This window comes from Podarcis pityusensis (genome assembly GCF_964106645.2).
Source record: "Podarcis pityusensis genome assembly, chromosome: 6".
In the NCBI taxonomy this organism is placed as follows: domain Eukaryota; kingdom Metazoa; phylum Chordata; class Lepidosauria; order Squamata; family Lacertidae; genus Podarcis; species Podarcis pityusensis.
In genome coordinates this window covers 34,009,583-34,028,031 of record NC_138030.1, presented here as the reverse complement: position 1 = coordinate 34,028,031, position 18,449 = coordinate 34,009,583, and the positions used below count along the sequence as shown (strand labels likewise).

The 18,449-nt window shown below is 38.3% G+C and overlaps 1 protein-coding gene across 7 annotated transcripts in view; it reads right to left on the bottom strand.

The window, feature by feature from the left end:
* TRIM33 (tripartite motif containing 33) overlaps positions 1-18,449 on the bottom strand; it is a 59,334-nt gene that overhangs the window by 13,069 nt on the left and 27,816 nt on the right. For 2 of the 7 annotated variants that reach the window (XM_081009791.1, XM_081009794.1), the window contains exons 6-15: positions 17,978-18,092; positions 14,623-14,769; positions 11,793-11,910; positions 9,818-9,997; positions 6,865-7,112; positions 6,493-6,660; positions 5,712-5,912; positions 4,160-4,292; positions 2,701-2,764; positions 500-659 (exon numbers count right to left, since the gene is read on the bottom strand). In XM_081009791.1, coding sequence (XP_080865917.1) covers positions 500-659; positions 2,701-2,764; positions 4,160-4,292; positions 5,712-5,912; positions 6,493-6,660; positions 6,865-7,112; positions 9,818-9,997; positions 11,793-11,910; positions 14,623-14,769; positions 17,978-18,092 — 1,534 coding nt within the window. The remainder of the gene's footprint in view (positions 1-499; positions 660-2,700; positions 2,765-4,159; positions 4,293-5,711; positions 5,913-6,492; positions 6,661-6,864; positions 7,113-9,817; positions 9,998-11,792; positions 11,911-14,622; positions 14,770-17,977; positions 18,093-18,449) is intronic. The other 5 variants (XM_081009796.1, XM_081009797.1, XM_081009792.1 and 2 more) reach the window with 4 other exon arrangements.

Sequence of the window (18,449 nt, the reverse complement as noted above, 5' to 3'; positions counted from 1 at the left end):
TACACAATTCCTATGGAAACTAGGTACTGTATTGCTTGCTTCCTCTGTGCCAGAAATTACTAATTTTGAAGGGTCATCTTTGACGTGGCAAATCTGTTTCAAACTAATCCCATGTGAAACTCTCCAAATAACTCCTGAGTTAGAAAATGAGCATTGGAATGACTACTTTTTCTATAATGTATTATAAAAAAATCTAATAGTATCATCACTCTTGGCCACAGAAAGGTGGCATTGTAACCTACTGCACAATAACAGCTGAGGAGGAGGAGGGAAGCAGTGACCCTCATGGTGTTGGGAAGCCAGGAGACCAACTGAGCCCCACCTGTATCACCTCACTGGCCACTACTGCAATGTAGGGAGAGAGAGAATTGGGCAAGCCCTAAGGGGGAGGGTTCCGGAAGTAACACAACTCTCCTAAAACAGTAAAATATAAATGCCCTCAGTTCTCTTTGCTGATAGTTTGCATGATAAATTGTACAACATACAAATAGATTTTTACCATGCAAGCACTCCTCCTGCCATCCTCTGTTTTTTCTTGCTTCACTGGTCCCGAGTAACTGCATACCTCTTCTTCTGTGCCTGGCTCCTGTTTAACTTTCACATGTTCAGTCTTGAAACTAATATTGTTCTTTTCCACCGTTCGGCCTGATGAACCACAGCTGGAAAGCAAAGAGATTAAGCACACATTTTAAATTGCACTTCAAAATGCTAGAACTAAAATAATTAAAAATTCCATATAATTAGTGAAAGCAATTGTGCCCGTAAGTGGATAAAGCACTTGGTTAGGAGGCATCATAACCAAGTTGGTTTTTACAGCTGTAGAAGTGGTTCCAAATTAGAGAGGGAATGGATTTTTAGCACTTTACCAAACATAAAATCAGTATGTCCTAAATATCAAATCTGCCTCTGTCATTAGAGTCTGGTATGGAGAATCTTTTGAGAGAGATATACAAGCTGTTCAAATTTCAGAAAAATTGCTCACTGAAATTTAAACACTCTAGCCAGAGGAGTTAGGGTCTTGTTTCCTGATCTTTTTTGCTGATAAAAAGCATACCTTTCAAAAATCCAAGTAAACCACTGTAGAGTCCCTTTCACTGACTTCATGCACTGTTTTTAAAGTGAGAAATTCAAGACTTCTATAAGTTTGGTAAGGTGGAAATTCCCTTTCAAGAATGCAGAGCTGATTTTTCCTCATCAACGCTTGCTTTTTTAGATGTTCAATAACCACAGCTCTTACAAGAACCCCAACGCAGGGGCTTCAGTTTACACAATAAGGCAGGCTTCCTCAACCTTGACCCTCCAGATGTTTTTTGCCTACAACTCCCATGATCCCTAGCTAGCAGGACCAGTGGTCAGGGATGATGGGAATTGTAGTCTCAAAACATCTGGAGGGCTGAGGTTGAGGAAGCCTGCAATAAGGCGTCTTCCCTCTCCTTCCCCAGCACCCTCCCCTCTGCCTGGTGGGTGGTGATGGTCAGGAGAACCCCCAGAACAGCAGGAGGAGAAGGGAGGATAATTCCATCTGGCAAGCTGAAACACTTTCACTGATGGAACTATCAGAAGAGCGCAATACTGCATTCCTCTTATTGTACTTTCACATATTGTGCTAATTTTCAGCTAACGTTTCATGCATTTCCCCTTCATGTTTCAACCCTCTAGATTAGGAGCAACGATAAAGTTAAGAATCACCACAGTGGCAGTGGCCCCCTTGCTGCACATTGGCCCCCTACATTCCATATATGAACAGACTAGTTCACATTCAGGAACAACAGGCTATATAAGGCATAAATAATAACTTTGGTGGTCTTACTTTTGCTTCAACATACGCAGACAGGGCTCTGAAGCATGAGGTTCATTATCAACCTTTTTATATATAATTTACAAGCATATATATTATTAAACATTGATTTAGAACTTACCCCAAGTGGCTGTTCTCCTAACCTGTACAGCAGTGATTGGAAACCTCGAATCTACCAGTCTCTCCACGGGTTTTACCTCCTCCTAGGCCACTGTTTCCCCATAGTTGACCTACTACCTTCTGATCAGCTAAGCAGCATTGGTGGAAGTGAAAACTGTGAAGTGGAGAGATTTAAACCTTCCCTTCCTGAGATCCCCCCATTTATTAGGTAAAAACAGAGGAGCAATAGGGTAGAAGGGACATGGCTGAGTCCCCCTGCCCAGCTGCCCAGGGAAGAAAAGAGCAATCTTTCTCCATGAACAGCTTGCTCGGTTTCCATGCTCAGAAAGGAGCTGTCTCAGTGAACAGCTCAGAAAGCAAAGAAAGGTATGTGTTTATGTATGTAGAGATATAGACACATACACACAACACACACACATAATGTGAATCCTTTGGCCCTATTTAATTTGTGCTTTGGCTCCCTGCCACCCGTGTTCTGTCATCAACTACTATGTTCCTCTGTGGTAGAGGACAGAAGTGGGGGCTGAAAGACCAAAATAAAGTGTGTGTGCATAGAACTTAAATGCAAGTGATCAAAACATGAGAGAATATATAATGCCTTTCCTCTTTATGTGGTGCAGTGGTCAAAATGGGAGCTTTACAATTTCCATATTTTTTGGCACATGATTTTTAAAAGCCTCAATGTGTCTCTTAAACGGGATTTTTTAAAATCCTGTAATATGCATTTCGTTCTCTATACACTTCAATAACTTAGTAGCTGGTTTTGAAACTATTCAACTCACCTGCCTCTACTGCCCGTGCTGGAGGTACTAGGTGGCCTCACAGGGGTGTGTGAATTGGATAAACCTAAGAAGGATGAATCATTGTTTACACCAGCAGCATGAGCTGTATAACTGCACATCTAACGTGATGCAAGCGATACCCTATGTATCAGCACAGACATTACCACAGGTAATAAAATAATTCAAAACTTCTACATTCAATGTCATTTCACGTTAATTAATCTCACAATTTCCCCCCCTTAAATGAAATAGTTGCTCTGATTCCTTACGTCTTAAGTCAAGCCCTATATGATTTCTAATCCCAATTACTTTATTCTGATGCAACTATTATAAAAGACTATATTACTGACTGCATATTAACCACAAACATATGATACATTTAAATAGAACCTACACTAATATAGGCCGACAACCCTGGGAATAATCAGAGACAACTGAAAAGGTTGGAGTGCAGAGTAAAACGGGACTGAATGCTGATTTACTAGCAATACATTTTTAAAGAGACCTTACACACTGTGAAGTATGAAGTATAATTCAGAGCAATTTTAGTGCTGCCATTTGTCCAGGTGTGTAGAGAAAGGTCTATAAACCCAGTTTCTCCTCCTCTCTGTATTTTGCACTTACTTCCAACATTCCACAGCAGTGGCACAAATAGGCAAGTTATGCTAGACTGAATTTTCACAGTGGCAGATGAATTTCAAGAACAGGACTTCAATTGCACTCTGGCACAGAATATTACACAGCTGCAAGACTATATAAATAGTACAGAAGCACCAGAGCATGGAACAGATATGAAAAGACATTGCTGTTCAGCTCCATACTAGCCATGACAATTGCACTCATTTTATGAACTATTGTTGTATATTATGATATTGTGATTTTATTGCTTTGGTTTTCTGGAAACTGCCTTGGAAACAATGACAATGGGTGGTACAGAAAACTTAATTTTAACGCTCACAAGATTAAAGCCTGTAGTCACAATGCAATAGTTGCTGGTATGTACTTTAAAACTATTGCGCTCATGAGCCACAATAATACTGTTTTAAATCTATTTCCTCTTGCGACTTGTTGAGCAGGAATCTTTTTGCTGCAGACTGGGTTACTCTTTCTAGTGAGCTGGTGGCTACAATGCTGTACTCCTTTTTATAGCCCTCTCATTTACAGGTTATTTCATGAGGGGGAAATTATTTCATGCATAAAAATTGGGCTAAATCACAGCTACATAAAAGGTACAGACACTGGAAGAGAGAAAGAAGTGCTCATCAGCATTATTGCAGAAGTTACTAGAAATAACTGGATGAAATTAAAAACAGGGATATTAAGACCTGAGAAAATGTACTGGAAACATCAAATTTCTTTAAAGTATTTGGAGCAGTCATTATTAAAGTTGCTGGTTGTTTTAAGCAGGTCTCAATTTAAGCAGAAATGTACAGATGCCCACTGCCTCTTCCCAGCTTACCTGATGAGCCTGGAGACAGGGCTGAGGGCCCAGGGGAGGGATTCATACTGCTTATAGGCTGAGGGGGTAGATGGCTGCCTGCGATATACCTACTTAGTAAATTATCTAAGTTACTGGAACCAGCATCTTCCAGCTGAAATAAAGGAGGACAGCCACACAGTGATTCTGCCAAGTCTAAATGCAGCATGCTAGAAATGACAGCTTGAGGATCATCTGTATTTTCACTGAAGGAGTTTAAAGCACTAGCACTTATTCACATAATAAGGGGAAACAAACAGATGAATACTCAGTTTTGCCATATTTGTATTTGCTATATTCCTGCATGTGTAATCAAGGAGTCTAGGAAATTACATGGCTACAAATTATTAATAAACTTTAGCATAGAATATTGTAGCAAAATCTTAGAATTCAGTGAGTTTTATGAAGCAAGCTTATTTCAAACTCAGTTGTCAATACTGATGCATAGGTTTGTGTCAGAGAGAGGTCTACATTCAGAACAACTTCCACTCTCTGCTTATGGAACTCATTCACTGCACCTTTTATTTTACTCATGAAGTTGCCCTGATTTGTATGTTTTAACTATCTTATTCAAATATAGGACAATAAACATAGACAGGGAGAAACCATATGCTTTCAATATTACTAAGAGGGTTGCCACTAGAAGAATGGAAAATATATCATATTTTTTTAAAGCTGATCAGGGTGGATGGCAAAAATAGTTTAGGATATCTGTTCTAGTTTTAAACAAGAATACATTTATTTTGTAGTAGGGCTTTTCCTTCAAGCAAGGTCCAAGGGTAGCACTGACCCATCAATAATCAACACTACGGGAACTTCATGTAAAAGTAGGCAGGTCCCAAATGAAAAATACTGTGTGGCCTTTTTTTTAAGGACACAGTTTAGGGAGGTTGTGAGGGAGTTACAAAATCAATTAAGTGAAACCCCCAAATAAAACCCACATTTTGGCATGATAGTAGAAGTGTTTTAGAAGTTAAAAACACACTTTTAATGGACACATTTGGAAAGCCTTGTGTATGTGCTTGTGGGCTGGGAACAAAAAACCTTGTGGCATCACTGCAGAGGACCCATAGAAGCACATGGGGGTGTTAATTCATTAAATGACAAACTGGGAGGACACAAAAACAGCCATGTGGCCCATGAGTTAGCAATCCCTACCTTAGAATACATACAGCTGAACTGAAAACATTTCCTGCATTTTAGTTTCAGTGCAGAATAAATTCAGACACAGGTTTCAAAAATCATAAATGCCGCCCCGCAGCAAAAAAAGATTCTAAATAAGAATACTGATACTAAATGGTGTAAAATGCAATGAAAGAGTAAAGCAGATTAGGAGACACAGTGATTTGTCCAGTGAGTTTCATAGCTGATTAGGAAAACAAGACGATTCTGGTCAGTTTATGAGAAGATGACCCAAGTCAAATGTACCTTTACAATACAGTTTTTTAAGTGTTGACACGAAACACACAACTGATATCTAGAAATTCTGATGTTGTATTATTAGCTTTCATCTGATTTCATATAGCATACTAACCTGTATAGGAGGAATATCTGGCAAGGAAGGCAAATTTTCTGGGTTGGTTACTGATGGAATAAGCTCTATTGCTGCTACAGATGGGCTTGTTGGACCACGGTTCGCATTGGCCATGGTGGCTGTTGTAGGGCTTGTTGGGTTGATAGTATTATTGTGCACTGAAACAACTGGGAAGGGACCTGCATGTCCTGGGTTTGAATGCTGCCAAGACAAAGGAGAGGGGGAAGCAAGAGAGAGAAAATATTGTTATGATAAGGAGCAAAGTCTTTCCTATGCAAAACTGGAAATTTTCAAAGCTTGTTGCTTTCCTGCAATTCTCTCCATGAGTTTCCCATTGCTGATAATTGTTTTAAACCTTCTAAAACATTTTGCATTTTATTCACTTTTTTATAGGTCAGAAGGTTCCATAGAAATTTTAAGCATAAACTTTTTCTCCTCTTTTTAAAACCTTTTTGCAAGCTTTCTACTCCCCCTCAATCGGAGAACGTAACAAATTATTCCCATATTAACATGCTGGTTATCCAGCCAAAAGGCAATAAAGTTGTGAAAGGTAAAATGTGGCTGCAAGTGCATTTTATTAGATGCTCCATTAGCTTAAATACTCTACATGTGGCTAGTAATATCCAAAATTTTACAAGATTCCTATTATGCGGCTCTTTAAACAGCCAGCAACATGGAAGTAGATGTCCCTTTAAAAGAGGTTTCACAGCTGATATATATACATAGAAGCTGAGATGAATCAAAAGTCCAGAATCAAAGATGGGAAACAAAATGTGCACACAGCATATACTTGTCTTTGTAAGTGTGGCTGCATCATGTACTGGGGCCCGTTGTGGCGCGGTATCCCTGGGAGACGAGCAGTGTTCTGAGCCATTCTCATCTGGTGGGCTTGGAAAGCACCGCAATTCATTCCCCTCTGCATGGTCTGCATACTTATCAACCTCGGAGGCTACAAAACATTATGTATTTTAAAAGATGAGATAAAAGCAGTCCTCTTCGCCAAGTGAAGTAAATGAAGATGCATCTTTGTGCTTTACAAGACAGCACTGTAAATCCTACCTTAAACTTTGTGGAATAAGATAGAACTCAAAGTACCAAAGGTGCACTTTAGTGTCTACAATGAGTGTCTTAATTTAGATCATCTGAAACTTGCCTGTTGCTGCAGCATCTGTGGGCCTGCCTGGCGAGGAATCTGCCCTGCAGGCTGCCCCATCCTCATCTGTTGTAACTGCTGGTGTTTTTGTTGTGCGTACACCTGCTGTTGCATATGCTGGAGCCGAAGCTGTGCAAGATTAATTTGCGGTGGAGGTTTGCTGATGTGGTTAGTTCCCGGAGGAACTTGTCCCACTACTACATTAGGAGTATAACCTTGGGTTGGTTTGTTTTCAATAACAAGATTACCTAAACAACAGGAGAGAGAATTGGTCAGTCACAAAGTTATTTATTTTAAGCTAAATGTTAACAGTCTAGCAGTTTTACACTATGTACACCCTAGCTTCACAGCAGCTAAAAAGTTAAAAATAAATATACTTTTAATCAATATATTCAGAGACTGGTAATTATTTGCACTTCCTTATTGACTTTAAATAAGATATTGGTTCTGATGTACCCATATCTTACCTTAGTTCTATGCATAAAGATACATCACAATCAACTTCATGCAACACATTTTTGCAACAAAGTAATTTTGTGTCATCAATAAGCATTCAATATTTTATTAACTCATTTCCATAGCATTAGAAGGAAAAAGACTTAAATACAGAGTAATTATTGCTTGTGCATAATATGCAAATTATATATTGTAACTTTAAGCATTCTAGAGGTTTTTAAAGGAAACACATTTAATACTTAAGAGACTAAAAGATGAAGATAGAAAATCATACAAATATAGCTCTGTAGTTTTTACTCCAGAGGCCTTTTGCAAGTGGTGTCCGGGTTATGGAATATCCTCCCCAGAGACAGTTGCCTGGCTCCCAAGCTGGTTATTTTGATGCCAGGTAAAAACCCTTCCCCCAGTCTTTTCATTTTTAGAAACATGTTTAGGTGCTTTGGGACCATTAGAACATTGTTCTGTTTTTTTCTGGCTTTATTCGGATCATGTAAACTTATTTTTTTATTTTATAGCCATGCTGTATTTTATGAGGGGCGTTGTTTTTTTTAAAAAAAAAGTAAGATAATTTACTGTTTTCTGTTAATGAGGTAAGTATAAAACAAAACCTCAGAACATTTATAACCATTTTAGGATAATAGGGGCCTTGTGTTTCTTTACATGTAAGAGTCTTTCAATTATAATCACATTAAACAAATTATCTTTCTGATTCAACTAAGCCGGCATGCTAGCAGAAGTCAGCACAAGGGCTCTCAGTAGTGCAACAGGGCTTTCCCCTCACCTCCCTGCCACCTCCTCCAATTCCACTCTGAAGAACTGGGAGAACCCCCATAACATTGTGCGGAGGGGAAGGAGGAGATTGCTGAAATGCTTCAGAAGACGGAACAATCAGAAGAGTGCAACATTTAATTCCACCCCTTGTCTTGTGCAGTGATACTGAGCTGAAATACTGCAGTGTCCCTCAATTCAGAACTTGAGAGTGAGAGAGAGATGCTTGCAAAGACGCTTGCAAGTTATTTGTAAATAAGACCACGCTATTTAGCAATATGATTTTTCTGTTTCATTATTCAAACAGGAATTTGAGTGATTCACAACTTTAACACAAGTATGGGGAGACTGTGATCCTCCAGATGTTGTTGGACTCCCTCTCACCAGCTTCAGCCAGCATGGCCAAGTTCAGGAATGATAGGAGTTGTAGAACACCTAGAAGGCTATAGGTCCCCCATCCCCAATTTTACATTTTAAGTACTGTGCCCCAGATTCAAAAGACTATATGGGAAGCTTCTGAGCACGTACTAATGCCTTTGCAGTACAATTTTTCAAACCACAGACCTCTGACACAGCTGAAGTCTACAAAGGAGTACAAACTGTAAACATCGAAGGAACGATAATAAACAGTAGCGACTCCTGAATTGAATTTTAAAAACTTAAAACTCGAAACCTGGTCATAAATATAAGCACCAATTCTGTGAATTGGCCATATTTTTACTGTTACTTGTAGCACAATACTACTTTTAATGTCATATTTTATAAATTGCTTCCTGGTCATTGACCGTATTAAAGATATTTGATTTTTTTATTTTGAAGCAGCAAGAGTTATAGGAAGTCCTAGTGTGCATATAGAGTCGCTTGCACACGCCCAACAGACACTTGTCTCTTGGACAGTCTCTAAGCTGGTTTTACAGAAATCCAGATTAATGCATCTTAAAATACTTATAATGAACTGAATTTGTGTCACCAAAACAGAACACAAGCATCTCAATTCTCCATTTTAGCTAAAAGTTTTGCATTTGTTAGTTGCTCAAGAAACTGTCTGCAAATTAATGTGAATTGTTTGATAAATGTGTAACTACCCCTCTGCATTTTTAAACAAGCAAGATCTGTTTTCTTTTGCCCAGTTTTTGGTCCTTTTCTTGATCATCTGAATTATAAAACTAGTAACTTCCTTGAAGCTATTCTACTGTAAGTTGCAATGATTTGTGTACCTGGTTATTTCTTACATGAACCATAATTCTTAATTAAAATATTTTTAGATTTTCTTGCATCACAACTTCGACTCAACTTTAGTAATTCTAAAACAAATACAACTTCCTGGAATGGTGACAATCTGTTTTATGCAAGACCACACACCCACTATTTACTGAACGGAGGTCTAAAATTAATTATAACTTAAAAATCTTTTCTTCAGTGTTACTGGAGCCAAATCAGTGCTTGCACTCCAGTACCATTAACCACAATGGGAGACACCTCTGTTAACAGTTTATTTAGGAACTTGACAATGACACCCATGGTTTTCCCCAGTTTCAGAATTATCCTTGCATTGATTCTAGAGATTTGTTCTAGTCATATGCATTTGTCAAAGGCCATCCTCATCACTGTTCATTCTTCAGTAAATTAAAGACAAGATTTATTGATTTATTTTTACTTTCTGCTCCCTCTAGGATTCCTCTGAAATTATTTTTTTTTAATGTAGTTTCCAAGACTTCATTTCCAATACCTTTTTCAGTTCCCAATGTATAGCCCCAATCCAAAGGGCCGCATGATGAGCTCTGCACATGTAGTGGGGGGTTCCGATACCTCCCCCTTTCCAGAAGCATCCCCTCACAGTGCCCAACAAGCTGCCCTGAAGCTTGAGGAACCTCGAAAGTGTCCTCCAACAGAGTAAGAGGAGTTGCTGCTGGAGAAGAACACGGGAAAAACCTGGTATGGACATGTAAGCCTTTGTACACACCTAAGAGGCTGTAATCTATTTTGCTCAGTATCCTATACTGGCTCTTAATTATCCAACCAACAAATTCTCTCATCAACGTTCTCTGTTCTTTTATATTACTTGTAGTTACTATGGGGAGGTATATAAGTCTAACACATGAAGGAAGGGATTTTAATACACAAACATGGATCTAAATGAGATTTTGCCTGCTATTGCCCTTTCTCCTTCTATATATGCCAAAAGCTGGAGAGCCATGCATGAAGGTATAGATTTCTCTCCTGTGAAGCTGTCTCTCACTTGATACTAGAGCTTTGCCATGCCAAAGAACACATGCACCTTGCTCAGTCATTGCGTCACTGAAGGAATCTTGTTTTTACTCATTCTAATCTGTTGCTATAAGGAAGGTTAATGAGTATTTAAAGCCAAAATGTCCTGCCGATACCATGCAAAAGTATTTTGGGACGAGTTGGAATCTGGTGCCCAATTTTCTCTTAGAATATCTAAAATGTGCTGCTAAAAGTTCTGGAAAGTTTTCAGCCCTGTTTAGCTGGTATAAATTATTACTCATATTACTAAGTCATATTACAGGACAAATACTAGACTGAGTATTCCATTTACAGATGGGTAGCCGTGTTGGTCTGCCATAGTCGAAATAAAAAAATTCCTTCCTGTAGCACCTTAAAGACCAACTAAGTTAGTTCTTGGTATAAGCTTTCGTGTGCATGCACACTTCTTCAGATACACACTTCTTCAGATGAGTGTGTATCTGAAGAAGTGTGCATGCACACGAAAGCTTATACCAAGAACTAACTTAGTTGGTCTTTAAGGTGCTACAGGAAGGAATTTTTTTATTTTGAGTATTCCATGTCTTCCTATTGTTTTCTACTTCTTTGTTTACAGAAATACGGCAACTAGTATGTTGCAGCCTAACATACTAAGAAGTTTGGAACAAACAAGTCTTCTTTCAACACCAGAATGTGGGCTACCAGATTTGACCCTCAATTGCTTTCCCCTTCAAGGAAGCACACTGATTGTAGACTGACACTTTCCGGTGTCCTTTATTACCAGAGAGGGATAGAAGGGAATGACCAACAGAGTACATGGAATCACTACTGATATATACAGAGCAATCTTGCATGTAGTTCAGGAGACACTCTCCACTCCTCCGTCATCACCACTGTCATGACCCTCCCCTCCCCTCTGTGGTGCCTGCTCATCACTCCACCTCTCTTGTCACAGTGCTTTCTTAGAAGACTATTCAAGCTAAAATCTGGAGAAGCATCTGAAGTAACACCACCATATTCGATGATTAACAACAGTGCAGCACTACCTATTAAGGCATATCAATTTCCAAGTGAATAACGATGCATCCAGACTGTAGAGAGAACTATTCTAGTGACAGGGAGTTGCATGCAAAGCAGAAGCATAGTTTGAGAGAAGCATCTGGGTAGTGGCTGCATACGTTATAAAAGCTTTGGCTCGGATCCAACCCCATACAAGCAAACAGATGACAGTTCATCATGTGCACAGGAGAGGAGAGGACTTGCCAAACAAGGGGAGTTTGGCTTAATGTCTGCTTAAAGTCAGATAATTTTATACAATTATACAGTGGAAAAAAGCTTCCTGGTATGAATGGATCCAAGACACTACCACCAATTTTAGTGGTAGTCTACAGAAAATTCTATCTAGTTCATGCTACTCATCATATTAAGAATTTTTGCACATTGAATTCAGCTTTCAGAAAAATGGAACACCCTCTCACCTAAGTTGACTACATTCTTTGCCCAGAATGTGGGATCACAATGGAAGCGTATTGCTCCATTAGCAGCTGGGACAGGATCACATCGTGCTTTTAAAATATGTCGCAGCTGGAACGTGATCTGTGAGAAGACAAACACTCTCAGATTAGTGATGACATTGTGCGGAGAGTCAACAAAAAGAAGTCGACAAAACAAAATGCAAATTGTCAACAACTGTGTGTGGCTTTGAGCAAGCTGCCATCTCTTATCCTAACCTATCTCATAGAAATAAGCTAAACCTTATTTTCAGTCACTTAGAAGAATTGCAGGATACAAACATGAGATCGCAAGAGAATTACTACTGAAGTGCATTACTTCTAAAATACAAGAAGGTAGATTTTAAGCAAATAGATGGTGGCACAGGACTAAGCCACATTCAGAGTATACCCAGTGGAATGAAACCCACTGATTTCAATGGATCTACTTTAGGAATAGCTTAGTCTGATACCACCCAGAGTTCATAAGTGGTAACTTGTATTTTTATACATGCCTTACTTTAGTTGTACCAATGTTCAAATGATAACACAGAAAACATACACAAAATATAGAACAAGACTTTAATTTTTCCATGTGAGTAGAAAGCAAACGATGCATATTTGACATGGGAAAAGTTCTATTCTAAGTCAAAACCCTGGAATTAGTTTTAAATTCTAATTTGCTTCAATGATTAAGGTGTCACCCAAAGCTCAAGTCATTCAATGTGAAAGACACATGCCCTGAGCAAGGTGCTAGACTTTTATCACTTTGGAATTACAAACTGAGAGAGCCATACCAACACTCAAAAATGATAGTAAATTCCCCCTAATTTGTTCCCCTTATCTTCCAGCAGCACCTCCAGCAAGCTAAATGCCAAATTCCAGTACCAAAATTCTAATGCAAAAATGTCCTTCCTGCCTTTCACTGAAACAGACACAGGAATTACTGAGAATTGAGCAGGATCAGTTCACAGCAACTGCTGATGTTGATCCAAGGTGGTAAGCAGTGATGCAAGTAAAATTTTGATGGCCCACTTCAATTGGCATCTGAATTATCATATAAACACAACTTTTATAAATACTGTATTAATTTTTCCATGCTATATAAATGTGCTAAACATTTAAGCCAGCTGCCAAATGTAGTCCAATATGCAAAGTAAAACTTAATCAAATAAAACACATTCAGATATGGTTTTATGCAACCAGGGTTTCAGTTCTGATTTGCAGTCCATCATTAAAACAACTGGTTTTGACTCGAAGCAAATCAAGTGGCAACTTCATCAACTGAAATTTCTGGTTTTTGATTTTACTTTATCCTGGTGTTTTGTTTTTACAAGTAACTAGAACTAGAGAGGGGAAATGGAAAAATTTCCTTGGGAAAAGTTTTACTCTTTAGAACTCTTGGTGATTGCTGTTATGGTTTTTAACTTAACTACCCAGATGAAGTTGTTCATTGGGTGGTATATAACTGTTAAAACTGTTGGCATCTGTCTGTCTGAACAGACAATGGAAGAGTGAGCCATCGGGTGGGTAAAGTCAAACCATTGGAGAGTTAAAGTGCCTCTTGTGGCTGTAGAGACTAATATGGGAGAAACATGTTTTACTGCAGGTAGAAAAGATAAAGGTGTCTGGTTTCACTTTTACAGAAGCACCATGGCATTTCTTCTCTCTGTGCTTCTCCCAGCGGTCATTTCTCCTCTGGTCACTACTATGGATACATGACCTGACTGTCTTCAGGCAATGCAGTCATCTGCAAGGGATTCCCACATGGCACGGTTAATGTTGCCAGCCTTCATACCACATTTGCAGACATCTTTGTAACACAGAGTTGGTTCTGCCAACAGGCCTGGTGCCTAAAAACAGCTCCCCATAAAGTACATCTTTGGGGATCTGGCCATCTTCCATTGTGTGGACGTGACCAAGCTGCAGTAGACGTCGCTGAGACAGAAGTGTGGACATGGTGGGAATGTGGGCTTGGAAGAGCACATATTTGTTTGAGACTCTGTCCTACAATGTGATGCCCAAAATCTTCCTGACACAGCGCTTACATAAGGCATTGAGGTGTCGCTCCTGGCGGGTGTTAAGTTGCTTACGACTCACTTCCATAATGCAGTGTGCTCAACACACAAGCCTGGTAGACCTTCCTCTTGGTATTGGTTGTTAGCATCGCATTCTCCCATAGGCTTTTGGGGAGGCAAGTTGTTGCTATAGCTGCCTTACCAACACACCATCAATGGTTATGGTGGAGTCCTTTTCAGACTCTCTTCACTGGTACTGAGTAAATTACATATAGCTACAAGGCACTAAAGGTCCAGTGACTGTCTATACAAGTGAAACTGTTTGTTTCAAACAATATCTAACTCCATGAACTTTGCAAAGAAGCCAACAAATTGCCCCTCAGCTGACCATCATGAAGCCTAGGTAACCACCAGAAACTATCTGGCCTGACATCAACTCCTATATAGATTCAGGAACAGGTAAAAAAAACCATTGAGCACCTGCTAGAAAGACCTACATAATTGTCAACGCTATGTATTGCAGTGTTACATTTACCTAATCAAAATGCAGCATATGTCAGGGCTAGTTGGCTTGCCAAACGAACAAACAAACAAACTTTTACAGTAATTTAAATATCAAGTTTGGAATAAAGTGTGGACTGGAAACACTTGTACAAATATTAGCAAAGTGGCATTAGCTGTACTTACCTGAAAGCTTTGAGAGTAAGAAAAACATGGGTCCCCGTGATGCAATATTCTTTGTTTTAATGCAATAATAAGAGTATAATCTATGCTATACTGGAATTCAAAGCTTTCCTTACCAGTCGCTTGCTATAGAGTAATGCAGTGCTGCTGCCACTTGCAATGGCCCAATTAGTAAAGTTCATCACATGTTTCACCTGCCGTGACAGACCACTGATATCGTTCTGCTGCAGTATTAGCTTCATCTGTCTCTCCTTTGTTACAGTCTGAATAGAAACAGTACACACATATCCATTTTTAAAAAATAATACCAAATGCAATAATTAAAACATCTATCTATGCAATGTGTGGATACTTAGTACAGACATAAATCAGAAGTGTGGCTATAACAAATAGTGGGTAAAATCCAACATTTTGAGAGTGGACTTTTATTTGTAGAATAACTTTGTGCCATACTGGCACTGAGTGCTGACAGATCACTGGGCAGAACAAAAACAATTCATTGGATTCTGTTAATTGTTTTTTTAAAATTACAATTATCATGTTGGCATGGACATGATCTGAAAATGTACACTGCTGAAAACTTGCTGAAGCTAAGTAAGTGGTTGGGTGGGAGACTTTGTCAGAACTCAAAAAGAAGAAAATTGGATATAATTGTAATAAATAATATTTATAGTCATTGGCAATACCATCAATTTTTATTCAGTTTAATTATGACTGCACACTTCAGACTCACAAATGGATTTATTTTAGACATGACTTCCTCAGTTTCCCAGTAACCATGATTGTAATCATTAGTGTTAGTTAAACTGCGTGCAACTATTTCAGATGTATTTCCTTCCTATAATGCTGAAAAGTGTAGTTTATTTTAGATTATTTTAAAATATAAATGCTGGGTTGTATCCAGTGATGTTTGTGCATGAGCAGATTGAGATTCCAGTTGCACAAATAAATTATTACTATTATTATTATTATTATTATTATTATTATCATTATCATTATCATCATTATTATCATTATTATTATTATTACCTCGCCCTTTCCCTTTATCTCTGCTCCCCATTGCCCTTTGCATGCTTCCAAAATCTGCTCCAGAGGTTGGGGGACCCTTTGGTTTGGTGGATTGATGGGGCCTCAGAGGAGAAGAGGGGGAAATCCTGTTCTGCCCGATTATGGGCAATTCTTCCTACCACTGTAGCACTGGACAACAGAGCCCTGTGATGTTTGGTAGTGATCCCCAGCCCTCCAGAGCAGTTGTTTGTTTTGGGATGGTGGTGGGATGATACAGATGGGATGATACAGAGGGCAGAAAGAAAAGATCCACTATGTGAGCCTGCCTTCTACTCACACAATGTTGGCTACATTCCATATATACAATTTTATTATTTTATACATTATCCACCTAAAAGATGCTCAAGGCAGTTCACAAAAAAGGGAAAAACATACAGTAGGATTGTAACTGCTCCATAATTTTTCATTATGATTTATTTCTTCAGAAAGTGCTAATTTGATGCAAGTAGTTAAAGCTAGCTTTATATCTACATTTTGACCGAGTTTGGTTCAAGCAGTCATCACCTACTTAACCTATCAAATAAATATAGCACCAGCAATAAACATCCCCCATCCCATCCCATTTGGTGCTTGTTACCACAGAGCTTAGGGATTTAATAGCCTTGCTTTCAGGCATCGCAGTAATTTTATCAAAATTAAAGCAAAAAGTGGGGCAATCTATACCTCTGGGCATCACAAAGGAAGACAACATGGAATATGAATATGATTTATCATAATTTTGAAACACTGAAAGTCCTGTGAAGTTTCAAAGAACTCTACAAAAGCAACATCACAGTTATAGGTCACATTTTTACAAAAAAAAAAAATTTACTATTTTTATTTTCCTGTAAAGAATCATCTGGTTCTAAAATTTCATTTGTTCATAAGAATTAATTAGTAGCATAATGACTGGATAGAATACCATTCAAACTGTGCCATTTCTAAATTGCAATTAACTTTTTTTTAGGAGCACAGTACCTTTGGGTGTACTAAAATTAGACTGCAATCCTATGCCCACTTACCTGGGAGTAAGCCCCACTGAACTCAATGGAAGCTACTTCTGAAAAGACATGTATAGGACTGCACTGTTAATAGTGCCTTTCAGTGTCTTAGTCTTTCTCCTTAAAATTTAACAAGGAGAAGGGTATTCTATTAGGCTATTGCATTTTTAAAAAATTACAAGTATTCCCATAACAATAATTTGACCATAAAAATTATACCACATTGTGCATTTTGTGAATTATTTTCCTATTCAATATTTCCACTGAACTACATCTGGCTATGGAAACCATTTTGAGATATTGGTACCACATATAAGATCAGCATTTTAAAAACATTTTCTTTATGAAATATAAAAGCCAAACATGTAAAATCTCATCCAGACTGATTAAAGTCATCAGAAAATTGTCCGATTCAAAAGGTTCTGAGCAACCCACATCACCAACACCCTTTCAACCTATGACAGGGGACTTGGCAATGAACAACCCAATATTGTAATGAGACACAAAGCTGCAATGTAGATGACTACTAATTTGTCATCCACTGAAAAAATAATAATCTGCATCCAAGTCAGAAGAATTTTAACTGTTAACTACAGATTCAATTAGTGCCACTAAAAGAATTCTGCAAACTGTACTTTCCCAAGGATGCTGTGAGCCATTAGGAGACCCCTCACAGAGCTACAAGCACTCTTAACTAAAGTTCCAAGAATTCTTTGAAGGAAGCCATGATTGTTTAAGTGGCTTACGAGTGCTTTAAATGTATGGTATGGATGCGATCACACAAATCTGAAGGGTAGGACAAGTATCAATGAGAGATTTCAAATTTTAAAATGATGCATTCAACAAAGGGTAAGAAGATTTTTATAAGACATCACACGGCAAGCAGCACACTTAAAGTCATGTAACCGAGTGACTCTGCAATTTGTGCCTTACTGAACTGTCATGAATATTTACAATCCATGTTGGTTTTAGGCAGGCATATTGAGAAAGGAACTCAATGGCCCTTTCTGCACTTAGCTAAACCGTAGTTTAGGACTACATGAACAAGCATCAGCAAGCCTCAGGCACACATGCTCCCCACTTTCCTCCAGCATAGCCATGAACGCAATTAACTAGATTTCCCCATTGTGTGCAAACTGGGGGGAAATCTGGTTAGGTTAAACTACAGTCTGTTAACAAGCCAGGATCATAAGCCACAGTTTGACTCTTGGCTTGCTTGCTGCGTAATTTAAACTAACCAGAGATATTCAAAGTTTGAATGTAATCATGCTTGCTAGCATTGTGTGTGAAATGCGCCAAGAATTTCATAATGGACAAAACCAACCACAGGGTTATTCAAGACAGAAGAAGCCATATACGTGCAAAGATCACAGCAGGATTCATGCTAAATATTTTTATTTATTTATTATGCATTTAGTTGTACCTCAAGCTGTTGCAGGAGAGCTTTTCCTTTTTTATTGATTTCATTAATGAGGGTAAAAATAGCCACTTTGATTTCCTGTTCTACTCGTTTGTTAGTTTCATTTACTTCTTTTATCCTGAAAGAGAGAAATGTGCTGTCAGGCAGTAGCATTGCAACATCTTTAACCTTTTTTCCCCTCAAGCAAAAATTCAACATATTATATAAATAGATACAGATTTATATGAAGTATGTTCAACTTCAGTACAACAGTCCAACCATATTTTCCATTCATTCTTAAGAGGAAAATCTTAAAAGTAATTTTGTTTTACAATATGGGACAACAACTTCCATCAACATTAAAATAGCCTTCTATGTTTGTTAGATATTTATGTTTCATGTGTTATGAAATGTTTATTCTACTGCTTTCTTTGCTTTTTGGGGGACTAACTTAGCAGAGAGAAACTTAGGTTGTTGGGTTTTTTTAAAAAAAAAA